The 12,707-nt window shown below is 44.9% G+C and overlaps 1 protein-coding gene across 4 annotated transcripts in view; it reads right to left on the reverse strand.

Moving 5' to 3' along the window:
- The window catches only part of LOC6608070 (diacylglycerol kinase 1), a 41,174-nt gene that overhangs the window by 5,498 nt on the left and 22,969 nt on the right, over positions 1–12,707 (reverse strand). Inside the window, exons 8-17 of one of the 4 annotated variants that reach the window (XM_032714916.1) lie at positions 10,980–11,105; positions 10,771–10,895; positions 8,976–9,084; positions 8,357–8,488; positions 7,526–7,737; positions 5,873–6,004; positions 4,968–5,133; positions 4,820–4,906; positions 4,450–4,661; positions 2,915–3,832 (exon numbers count right to left, since the gene is read on the reverse strand). In XM_032714916.1, the coding sequence (XP_032570807.1) occupies positions 2,915–3,832; positions 4,450–4,661; positions 4,820–4,906; positions 4,968–5,133; positions 5,873–6,004; positions 7,526–7,737; positions 8,357–8,488; positions 8,976–9,084; positions 10,771–10,895; positions 10,980–11,105 (2,219 nt within the window). Of the gene's footprint in view, positions 1–2,914; positions 3,833–4,449; positions 4,662–4,819; positions 4,907–4,967; positions 5,158–5,872; positions 6,005–6,848; positions 7,195–7,525; positions 7,738–8,356; positions 8,489–8,975; positions 9,085–10,770; positions 10,896–10,979; positions 11,106–12,707 lie in introns of those variants that run through there. The other 3 variants (XM_032714915.1, XM_032714917.1, XM_002032782.2) reach the window with 3 other exon arrangements.

Consider the following 12,707-nt stretch of genomic DNA (forward strand, 5'->3'; position numbering starts at 1 on the left):
CACCGAATATGGGGGAAAATATGGGGAAACCCAAGCCCGAATCCACACCCAATCCTAAAGGATCCTGCCCCCCACCTCCAAACGGGCGCACATTTTTATTTCGGCTCTGGTGCGGATTTTGTGGGATCTGGTGTGCAATTGCCGGCGCTCTGTGGCAGGAGCATTAGGCTGAATTCTGTGGCCGTGGGGAGCGCAAAATGTTTGCACAAAAAGGATTTCGGCTTTAGCCGCCACTTGACAAATGGTGTGACCTTACGCAGGACTCACTCGCCCACATCCTCCCACACATCCTGCGCGTACACAGCGAACTACAAAACGTTTGGAGATTAGTGGCTCCTGGGTGTACTGCAGATCGTTTAGGTATTCCATATGATTGTCATCAATCAGAAATGCATTAGGAGTTGATTGCTCCTCATAATGGTTGATATTAGACTGTGATCTTGGGATCTGAGTGCAATGGATAAGGCAAAGGTGTTTGAATTCAGATGTTTCAATTCAGTTCCACTCGTTTAGTGTTCAATATCAAATAACTACTATCAAATGACTACTATAACTATGTTAAATTGATGAGGCAATTAATACAAAGTGTGGGCGCTTGCCTATATCCTTTATATTCTTTCCTCTCTGTGTACTTGGAGCGACCAATGTGAAACGGGGGCCAGGACATCGTCGGCCTGCTGATTTGTGCGACTTGCCGTTTCATTTGGCCTTCATTTCGTTTCATTTCTGCGGCCAGGCGGAGCTGTAAAGTTGTCACTTAACTTTACTTTATGGCTCCACTAAATCCCGGCCTGATAAGCGGAGTGCAGGCCGCTGAAAGTGCGAGTATCTGTGATTTTGATGCTCCCAGCTTCCTGCTCCTTGTCCTTGTGCTCATATCGCACATCATACTAAATTATTCAAAAGGACGCTACGCCACTGGGCAAACTTTTATCCAACATCCTATTTATTGCCAGCGGGTGTGTGGGCGTTCTAATGTTATATGTATATATGTTGGTCCCTGGGGCGCAATCTGTTTCTTTTCCTGACTTTGCGGTGTTTGGCGTTACTAATTCATCGCTTGCTGGAAATTATAATGACACAAATTTCGTGCTGCCCACAGCCTGGGCTTACAATTCATTAATCTAAACGCTTTCGGCTATTTGCAGTTTTTCGGGAATTCCGGCTGGCAGGACTCTCGAGTTAAGTGAATTTGCATTGCAGAAGAGTGTTGCCTGATATTTCGGGGCAGTTTGTTCTCGAAAGCCGGCAAAAGTGCAAGCAAACAGTGCAAATTGCACCTGCCAATCGAAAGCATTGCAGCATCAATGATGCAAATGCGCAGCTGATGATTGTGTGACGTTTGCATGCTCCCGATCCCCCAGCTCAAGATGCGAAAGTATCTGTATCTGCATCTGTGTCTGCCATCCTGCTATTCTACACCTGCACCGGTATGTGTAATTGTATCTGCACCTGAGCCACGGGCGTGTGGCATTCGACTTTTGCGGAAATCAGCCACTTTGCATGCAAAATGCATGCCGAGTCTTTGACTAATCGCCCAGGCACGATTCATGGTTCCTGGGGATGCGGATCCATCGCCACTCTTTGTTGCAGCGCCTTTGTTTGAGCTCCGCGGTTATGAATGTAGCCAGCAGAATTGCGTTCCTCGCAAATTTGCATCTGAAAGACCGTTGCCCGCCCCAAAGGATATTCATTTGCCTGCTTTGAGGGCTGGATTTTGGGGTATGTGCGCCGGAAATATGCGGCCTCCTGCCCTAAACGCTGAATAAATGATTGAGTTAACTTAAATGAATTATTGAACAGCCAAGCGGAGTCGCTTCACTTGGCCATCAGCGGGACACTTGCCCCAAATATTATTGGTCTTTAAGGACTATTGAGTAATCAGGATAGCAGGGAGTATGCAAAAATCTTGGCTAGAATGGCTTGAAGTGCAAAGTGCAATCTTTATCTACGAGTTTATAGTACACATGTATTTTACTCACTACTTTGACTAAATATCTAACGAGTTTTCCAAACCTAATTTAATTGCCTTAGAATGTTCGAACAATGACTGCCGACAACCTAATCAAAACCAAATACAATCTTGATGGACGAGGTAATTCATAAATTGCATTGAAGCTAAATAAATACGAAGTCTGTAGTAATACAGAGTAAAGACCCCGACGCTCTTGACAAAGTTACGCAAATTTCCAATTAAGAATTCTGTTTTGATTGCCGTACACCTACATAAGGCCGAATTTTCCGGCAATCAGTTCGAGACAAAGGCTAAGGACTTGTGATGCCATGCTATGCGATTTCCTCGGATAATCAAATTAAGCCTGGCCAGCGAGCTTGTCAACTGCAAATCCCATGTCAACAGCCACGACAGCTCGTCCTCACTAATTATGAAAATTGCGCCATAGCTGCTCTTGTTACGCCGGATGTGGCCACTGCCGATGACACGGACACGGACACGGACATGGACATGGGCATGGGCAGGAATGTGGATGTGGACCTGAAACCGGATGGGCAACACGAGCGAGTTCGAATGGAAATGGCATGACAATCGCCGGCTTAGCATCTGACATGTGACGGAGTGAATCTGTAACCGGAATGACTGCCTGGCATTAGTGAATGCAACTAATCGGAGTCACAGTCCAAGGAGCAGTAGGATGCATTCTAGGCATTACATAACATACACTTCAGTTTAGCAAATATATGCCATTTACAGAAATCCCCTTTTTGATAAGAAGGTATCTAATAGATACTATCTATCCTCAAAACACCATGGTTAAACAAATGCCACTGTGATTTGAAGAAGAAGTTATAAGTTCCAATTTCAGAACTTGTCATATCAGCAGTGTGTAATAAATTCAAGTTGTAAATATTGATATTGGATTGATTTCTTTCAGTGCATGCAGTGCAGAGTACTCACCACGCCAACGGAGAAATAATTGTTGATTATGTTGTAGGGCACCGTGCAGTCCTTGTCGGATTGCACCTTGATGGGCTTCTGTTGCTGCTCGAACTGGAGATGCTGCTGCGGCAGCACACTTGATGCGGCATTCGGAGTGGTGGGTGTGATTGGTGTGGCGGGTGTGGCTGGTGTTGCCGGAATGCTGTTGCCGTTGCTCTTGGTGCCATCGCCAGCGCCACCGCCATCGCCTTGCACGTCGTCCTTGGGCTCGTCCTCATGGTCGGACAAGTCCAATGACAATGTAATTTGCTGTTTAAGGATGTTGTTCTGCTTATTGCGCTGGCTATTATTATCGCTTTGATTACTCCCGACTGGCGTTGCTGTTGCAGCTTCCTCGACAGCCAGTGATGTGGCTCCTTGCTGCTGTTGCTGCTGCTGCTGTTGTTGCATCTGCTGTTTGTGCTGCAGCAGCAGCGTCTCAAGTGATTGCTTTTCCGTTTCACCCGACCTCCTGGGCAAGGACTGCTCCCGGACTTCGGCAGCGGCAGCGGCATGGGAATCTACTTCCGTTTCCGCATCCTGGTTGCCGTTGCAAGGACTGCCGCTGCTCGTGTTGCTGCTGCTGCTGCTCATCGCTGTCGGCAGGGTCTGTTGCAGGCACTGCGTCTCGAACGTGGACATCGAAATGCTCTTGGTCGTGGTCGTCCTGTTGGTGGTCGTCGTGCTGCTGCCGAACTCCATCGTGGCCATCGTTGCCATTTCCGTTTCCGTCTTGCTGGCCATCATAATCGATGTGCTGGAGGCCGCCGTGCCCATGGACGTGGCCACCTGCTTGCTCTGCCGCTGGATTTCCTCGAAGCGTTCCATCAGCGATTTGTCGACCACAACACTTTGCGACAGCTCAATCACCTTCTGCATGTTCGAGTGCAGCGTCACCTGCGGCGGAAAAAGAAGGTAAAACTTGGCTTAGCAATTGCCAACTGCCAAAAGCCAATTGCCAATAGTTGGAGGTTGGAGTTTTTCGAATTGCTGGTTGGCAGCGTCAGCATCACGCCTTCCAGCCAGCAAAATTAGTTTGTGTAATCGTTTTCCTCCCAAGAGGCAGGGCAAGGATGCTGTTTAGGACAGGAATGGGAATGGTGTGCGTGGTAAGCGCTTTGTGGCCAATAATTGGATTTTCCAGCTGGGCCAGATCACGCCCACAAACGCCTACTTTGGCCGGGTTATGGCCAATTCGATTCGATTCGTAAGGGAAAATACCCAGTGTCTAGGCTAAATAAAGCAATAAATAAAACAACGAGGCCCAAAATGTTACACTTTAATGGGTTTTCCATCTAAAAGTTTCACTCCATTAGCTACAATCTGAAACTCGGGAGTGGGTATTATCTTTATAGGATAAGATAATCCTTTAATAAAGGATTTACTTTATTGGAATTACCCATATTAGTTTTTAAAGGATATATATCTTATTAATCGTGCTAAATTGGCTTTGTTTTCCTATTATTATGATTATGATTTCATGAATATTTAGTTGAGCTTGTGTTTTCACTCACCTTGGGTCGCAGTTCATCGCTGTGCGGAGTGTTGGTCACATCGATGCTCCAGCGGTCCAGCATCACGGTGGAGGCTCTGCGGAACTTGTCCATCAGCTTGGGGATGTTTTCGCCCTCGTATCCGCCGCCCCAGCGGAGACAGCGGGCCAGGTCGTTGCCCGTTCCCAGGGGAATCACTCCGATGGCCGGCTGGCTGGCCAACTCTATGGAGTCTGCAGGAAAAACAGGGACATATCGCTTAAATTATAATTATGTAAATGCATTTGTATTTTAAGCAATCTTAAAGATGGTAGCATAAAAGCAGGGTAGCATTATTCCTGAGTTCTTAGATAGCTTTGAGCTTAGGTAATAGTCTAGTTACAGCACTTACCCATGGCTTCCAGAACCCAGCCGACGGTGCCATCGCCGCCGCAGCAAATGACCCTGAAGCGGGGCAGGTCCTTGAAGAGCGTGAGTCCTGGCAACGAGAGCGGAAATCAATCACCGTGCTTGAACGGCCATCACTCACACACACACACCCTCCTTGGGCCCGCCCTTGGACAGGTCGTACACCTGGCGCGGATTGAGCATGTACTGGAACTTCCGCAGTATGCGATCTCCCTGACGACCGCCGCTCTTCGGATTGACGAACACCAGCAGCGGGCAGCTCAGCTCGTCCGGCGGCGTGATTTGGAAGTGCGTGGCCTGGTGGTGATGCATTTGGGATTTCTGGTTACGAATTTGGCCAATGTCATGGGTTACGATTGGGTGGTGGGCGCAAAGCAGCAGTTCCAATTGTTATGTTTGGCGATATATTTTTTTTTTACAATTTTGAAAGGGATTAGTTAGCCAATTTTGGGATGTTTCACTTAGCAGCAGGGTGATGTTAAAATTTGTTAACAAAATTAAGCGGGAGGGGAAAATGTTTCAAAAATGCAATAGCTTTTGTTTTTGTTCTTTTCTAGTTTGTTAATTAAGAAGCAGTGTGAAATTAACAAATTTATGCTTCATCAAATGAATTTTGTTATTAAGTAAGAATATATATATATATAGATATAGATCATAAACAATTAAAATTAAAATCAAATCATAAAAACTAAAAAGATGCCCAAAAACGTTGGCAGTACGTAATTTTGAAATAGTTTTCTTTCACAATCTTTTAGGTCGATATAGAAGGTTATCCTTTTGCAAAAACGAATTAATATTATTTCGACAGAATTTTGCATTTTACTTTAAACACCTTAAGTAAATATTACATTAAAGGTATGTTAAAAATAATAATATCAGAAGGTGCAATTAAAACTCATTTTATCATATTTGATACTGAACCTATAATATTTAAGCTTAAGTTTCACATTTAATTTTAATTATGAATATTTGCGAATGATTAAAGTGGGAAAGCAGCTTTAAGGATACAGTATGATAGGATATGATGCAATCTTACCTTGTGAGCCTGGTTCACGGATCGCTGGCGGTCGAGCACCGCCGGGCAGATGGCCGTGGGCGGGACAATCAGCTCGGAGTATTCGCCCAAGGTGCACTCCTTCTTCACCGACGAGGCGCAGCGGTTGTGGAGCTATCGACGGGATGAGATGGGGGAACGAATCAAATTAGGCGGAGTACGTAGTCAGATAGCGCGGTCTCGTAGAAAATCTAGGCTATTAAATTCAATTTCCACTTCATTGCCGGCCAAAGGCCACTTATGGCAGAAGTGGCGGACAAGGAGAGCGGAGTCGTCGACTCTCAAGCGTTCAATTCGCCTTAATGAATCCGATTAAAAGTTTGTTAGCGCCGCCGACTACCCGACCCGTGGAGCAGAAAAAATGGTTAATTTTGGCCTAAATGAGATTTCGGCGCGGATTTTCATTTAAATACCAATTTGGCTGGAGCGAAGTCTGGATGCTTCTTTTGGCTAATGGCCACGCGGCTTCCTTTTTTCGCATTACTTTTCACAGCTGCGGCCTTAAAAATTGATTTGGAGTTGGTCATACACTGATGACCAGGCTCAAAAGTTTTTTGTTTCTAATTAAACGAAACTTATGAAAACGTTTGCAGTCTACTTTTATTAAACAAAAAGGAAAGCTAGCTTCAACAAGCCAGAACGTATATTCCCTTGCTGTAATTATACTATTAACTTCAACTATTTACCAATTTTCTAGCAAAAGTGTTTAAACCCTTAAAATTGTTATGTTTAAATTCCCATAAAAGTGAATCTTAGGTAAAAAACCTGAACACTATTGTGTTTACTTTAAACGGCACTAGGTAGACTATATCTGTGGTGAGGAATTTTGCGGCGGGGGGAGGGCATGGGAACCACATTCCCCTTTTATGTGGCAAAGACTAGATGCCCCCCACACAGACGCATCCACTCAAAATGCGAAGTTATTGACTGTCAAAAGCGTCGGCTACGTTTGGCTTACAAAGTATTTGCCGATGCAGCAGCATCCGGCTCGAAGGACCAAGTTTCCCGACCTTCGCTCCCGCCGACGACCCTCTGGCGGAAAGGAATTCAGCATTATCTCCACTGCACTTGTCAAAGACGCAGGACACAAAAGTTGGTGGCATGCAACGGCGGCAGCAGTAGCGCAACGTGTTCGGAACGTGACAATTTGCCAGCCATAACGAAGTTCCCATCTCATGTGTGCGGATCGGGACGCATCCGAGTCCCTGCCGGGTGCGGGAATTGGGTGGATTTCGCTGGTGGAAGTGTTGGTGCTCCTGCCGGCTGCGAGTCACAGCTCCAACGAAACTACATTGCGAGTGCTGGGCCAAAGGTTGCCTTGTTTTTCCGGATAATTGGAATTTTTGTTTCGAAACAATGCCAGCAATCTCGGCCAGAACTGATCTGATTTGGTCTTGTTACGGGGATTGGTTATGCGGCATTCGAAACTCTGTCAATTCAGCATGAACCGAATCTGCCAGCTGATGTAACTCGAATTTCAATTATAACCTACTTATGTATTTATACTTAAATAAGACCAAATTGAAATTTCTATGAATATACTATTTCAATTCAGTTTATAGTTACCACAATAACTATATTTTCCGAATTTAGTTTATAATTTTATTATATAAAGAAATCTATTCATTCACTCACCATCATGTGACACCAGCGGCAGGTTAGTCCTGTGATTCCGTGGTAAGCCTTTATCCTTTTGCGGCACTTGGAGCACCGTCCATAGCAGTTGCCCTCCACCCAGTGATGCAGTAGGTCTCCGCCGCACTTTGGTTTCTTCGACTTGACGTAGGTGGTGATGCAGGACGCGGGGGCATGTTGCACGCACCGCTCGTGGACGGTGTACTTGCAAACTGTAAGTGAAAGTGATACAATTTACTTTGCTTAATTTAATAATTTAAGTTATAAATAAGTTTACATCAAATGTAAATCCACGATTAAAAGAGTATGTGTGCTAACTAAATTGAGTTGATGTCAATCAAATAAATAAAATCAGCTTACAAATAATGCAATAATTATTGCATAGTTTTACTTCCTATAATCCAGCAGTAATACAATCCTATTTAAAGTTTTTTTTTCAATATTTAACACCAAAAATTACATATTAAAAGTAATAAAACAGTCAACCATGAGTAATACTTGTAATATATGATGTATATCAAATTAACGTTTAATCCGCATTATTGTTTAAGCTTGAAAACAATACAATGACTCATTTTTATGTTGACGAATTTTAGTATTTGCTTTTCATACAAATTTAAGTAAAGATTAACACATTTAAAAAACAAGTACAAAAACAACATTGTTATTATGTTAAAAATAACATTTCCTGATATACATTCGTTAAATATTAATGGGATAAATGCAACCTCTTGGGGATTTTGTGGATAGTCGAATGGCCTTAAAGTTGCTTTGGCCATTCGGATGGACAATTTCCTGTCCTCAGAGTGTGCCACCCACACAGATACTCACGCACACAGCAGAGGCCCTTCTTGCCGAGACCCACCAACATGTTGAGGCAGAGATTGCAGTACGCCGGCTTGCTGAAGTGCTTCAGGCGCCACACGTGGATACCATCCTCCTTGAGCGTGGTGCTGTCGACACCTGGCGAAGATTGAGAGATGGAGATGCAGAGATTGGGATGTAGAGGGTGCAGGTGGTAGGTGGCATGTGGCAAGGGAGGAGTCGGAAGAGAGAGAGAGTTGTCACTTTGCATAAGCGTATCAAGGGGAGCCTGCAGCAGCTCCCCTGCCCTCCTCCGCTCCGCTCCCCCCTGCGGCACCTGGGCAAATGACTTGATTATTACGGCAGCAGCCAACCAGTCACAGATCAAGGCATTCAGCCGGCAAAGGGGCACTTAGCAGGGGAAAGGGGGGACTCAGGCACACAGAGAGAAAATATCACCATCATATCATTATCATCTGGAGGCAGAGTCTGTATCACTGAATACTAGTGATGATTACTAACTTAAATGTTGGAAATATATGAAATTACTTTTTGTAAGTTGAGTTGCTTGCTAAAGGTATTTCCGATTTGACTTGCTGACAAGATTGTGATATTTTCTCGCCGTGCTAAGTGGAAAATTACCCACCCAGGAGCACCAGCAGTGGAATCGTAGTCATCCCGCCTCGCTGCCACTCGTCCAAGGACACGGTGCCATCGGCATCGTAGTCGATTTCAACCATCATCTCTTGCAGTATCTGTAGGTACGAGAAGCGATTGCGGATTGCAGTGAGTGGAGTGGTGTGGAGTAAAACCGAAAAATGGGTGATTCTTAGATGGAATGAAACTTAGCGGAAAGGTAACTTCCTGTTTGGAATGCACTTCTCTCGGTTGGGGGAATGTAAACTTATTACGCTGGCTTCGTTGGGCAAATGCATTTCCTGCAGAAATGTACAAATATTTTTTCCTTGCCTTCTCTACCAACTTACTTTTTACTACTACCTCGATTCTCCTAAGGTTTTAAAGTATCTCAAGCTAGATAAATATGATGACTAGATGAAGAACTTGCTTCTTTGAAGACTTCAAATGATTCCCTTCTTTCTGGCTTTTATTGCACACATTATTCCAAATCCAAACAAATCGATGAGGTACGAGTTGCTCAGTTCTGTAAATTATTCAGCGGTGGGAAGGGACGAAATTCACTCCCAAATTTATTCAACTTCCGAATCCTTTTTGTTTTTCCCCGGGAATTTCATATTCGCCCGGAGACGAATGCCAGAATTATGCAACTCATTAAGTGCTTTGATTATTTGTGTGTTTGTGTGGCGCGTTAGTGGAGAGCGAAAGGATAATGGGCCAAAGGACTGACCCGAACTTGGCTTCTTGGCGCAACTTGGCTAAAAATATTTTGATTAAAATATTTTCTGGCTCTGCCTAGAATTTAAAGTATGCGGCAGTCATAAAGTCGTCGTGATGGCAACGCAACTGGAACACGGGCCCCTCGCATCTCGAGCAGCGGAAAAGGAAGTCCTGCGAAAGGACGACGGACGGGAACGGCGGGAAATGCGGCTGGAATCATTCCGCCATAGCCAGGGGTATTTTGTTAATTGAGTTTTGTGGCGCTTTGACTTTATTTGCGGTCGCAGTTCTTTCTTCTTTTTATATTCCTTTCATTGCTGTGTACACTTTTTTTTGCTCCGCCTGTCAACGTGGCGAGGTTTCTGGGGGCAGGCGGGTTGAAGGCTGTTCTTTTTGCCGCTGCTGAAACTATTAACTTGCCTATGCGATGTGGTCGCTGCGGCAGCTCCACAAATTCGCGTTTGAAATGGAAACACGGCGCACACAAAACGAATAGGAGCCACTTTAATTGGGTTCATTGTGCCGTCAGATAGTACTCGAGATCAGTGAGAAAGGACGAGGAAATGGTTTTGTGAATAATTAGGTATTTCAGCAATTCATTTGTATCTGAAAGCACTGCCAACTTTGAGCTACAAAATTATTTCATTCGATTGAACCGCATATTGTGGCAAGTAATTAACTTCAATGAGTCTTTCTGTATATTTATTTATGGAAAGGAACAGACAGAAATTTGTCGCAGTGTAGCTAAGCTGGGACTATCGCCGGAGTGGAAGGCTCAAACAATAAAGGCAAAATTAATTTCAAGTGTTCTTTCCGCCGTGTTTTGTTTGGCGCTTTGTGTGTTGCCTGCTGAAAATGTTGGTAAGTAATTGAAAAAGTTTTATTGGATTGGTTTGGTTTGGATTGGGTCAACGAGTAGTCGAACGGGTTACGGGACTTGTGACCAACAACCGGACGCCGGGCGACTGACCAGTGGTATGACCAGATGATATGTTCCGTGTGCAGTGAGTGAGCTAAGTGGATTTTCCGTGCATCGATTGCAGTAATGAGTTTTTAATGTAAGTCGGACTTTGGCCGGCACTCACCGGACGCAGTTCGCTGACATCCCAGCCGAGGTATTCGGCCACGGCCATCATCTGGTTGACAATGGCGTCCATTTCGGCCGTGTCCAGGACTCCGTTGCTATCCGTGTCGTACAGCCGGAACATGACTGCGAACGCAATGAATAAATAACCGGTTTAAGGATAAGGTTAAGCAGTACGCAAAGGAGCAAAGGTTGCCGCGGGGAACTTACACTCCAGCTTGTCCTCCGGTCGTCCTGCCTCGAGCAGTGATAAATAGCAGACGACATCCTTCAGCGGGACCTTGAGTGTCAGCGGATCGAAGTGGGAGAGTTTTCGCGCGAGGAGCTTAATGTCAGCTGCAAATGAAAGGGTCGATGATGAGTGGGTGGGCGGAGTGGCGGATTGGAGGACTGCCAGTGCAGTGGCAGTGCATTTATTGAGTGACAGAGTGGCCGCCGCCCCTCATTATCCTTAATGCCATCGACAGCTGGCAGCCAGGAGCCATTATGCTTAATGTTAATTGCCGACATTTGACCGGGCCAAAACCGTTTTGTTATGGCTCTTAATGAACTCGAGTTTTATATTCGTTTTCTAATGCCCAAAACTTTTCCCAACCCATGCTCCAGATACCCGGACTTTCTTTTTTCCGTAATTACAAATTTATTCACCTTTTTTTGCCTAGCTGCCTGGCTGGCAGTCGATTCCTGCGCAATTACCTAATGCATTGAAATCAAAGCATCCTGAGTGGCGCGCCAATTTGTATGGCAGTTTTCAAAGGCGAAAGAAGAAAGGCTCTTTGTTTGCGCGGAAGTATGAATGATTTCCATCCTTAGCACTTTGACAGGCCATTTATGTGTGTGTGTGTGCTGTTGATGTGCTAATTTATATGTTAATGCGTAGTTTCCATCCGAGGCAGACAGACAAAGGCCCGAAAAAGACATGGAGATGATTGTACTCTAGCTAATTATGTTTGCCCACTGTCGGATCGTTTGTTGTCCATAAATTATAATATATGTATGTATGGTATGTGCTCGCAAACAATGCCAATATTTGCCCGACTTCTTAACAACTAAATGAGGCTGTCGGATCCGCGACGAGTGCAGGAAGTTGTGCAAACAGGCTGAGTGTGTGTGTGTGTGCGTGCAGGATCAATGTCAACTTATTGCCAGCCTACATTCCGACTAATAAATTTAATTCACGCACACACACACAGCCAGTCGGAATACAAAAAGCAAAGCAAAACTAATCCAATTAGCGCTTAAGGCGCTCAAACACACATACACACACAGGCACACTCGCAGGAGCAAAAGCCTCGTCCTGGTTGTACCTAATATATAATGCTAATGGGAAACTCCTGGCTGGGCCTTTTCCGCAAATTACTGCTGTTAATGCATTAAATTCAATAAGTTTAAGTAGGAAACACTTCTGAAGTCACATACACATAGTTATGCGTGCTTGAATTAGGTAGAAAAGGAACTAGCCCCTCTTTTCTGCCTGTGTACTCCCACTCTCTAAACTTCCAGGACAATGCCGTCCAATTGCTGGCAAAATGCGTGAAACTGCTGGCCAGCGACAAAGGCGCAAAAAAGCGAGGAAAAAAGCGAAATTTACGTTCATTAATCATTCTCGTGCACTTTTCAAACGAAGCGAAATGAATGATGGCGAGAAGGGAAGCGGGCGAAGCGAAAAATTGTGCTGCATACTTTCAGGCCGCAAGTGCGCCGCGCTGTGTCAGTGTGTGAGTGTCCTGGAGGCGCTTGACTGTGTCAGTGTGTGTGTGTGTAAGCAATAAATGTTAATTTAACGCAGGCCTCGCATTTTACGAGTTGCGACTTCGTGAAATGCAGAAATGTTTCTAATTGGGCGTTGATTTACGACACGATCTCTGAGACAAGAGACCGACCCTTGGCTTTTGTTTTTTGCGCCGTCCTTTCGATGTTTTCGCGGGGGAAACGGAA

This window comes from Drosophila sechellia, chromosome 2R (genome assembly GCF_004382195.2).
Source record: "Drosophila sechellia strain sech25 chromosome 2R, ASM438219v1, whole genome shotgun sequence".
NCBI classification, from domain to species: Eukaryota; Metazoa; Arthropoda; class Insecta; order Diptera; family Drosophilidae; genus Drosophila; species Drosophila sechellia.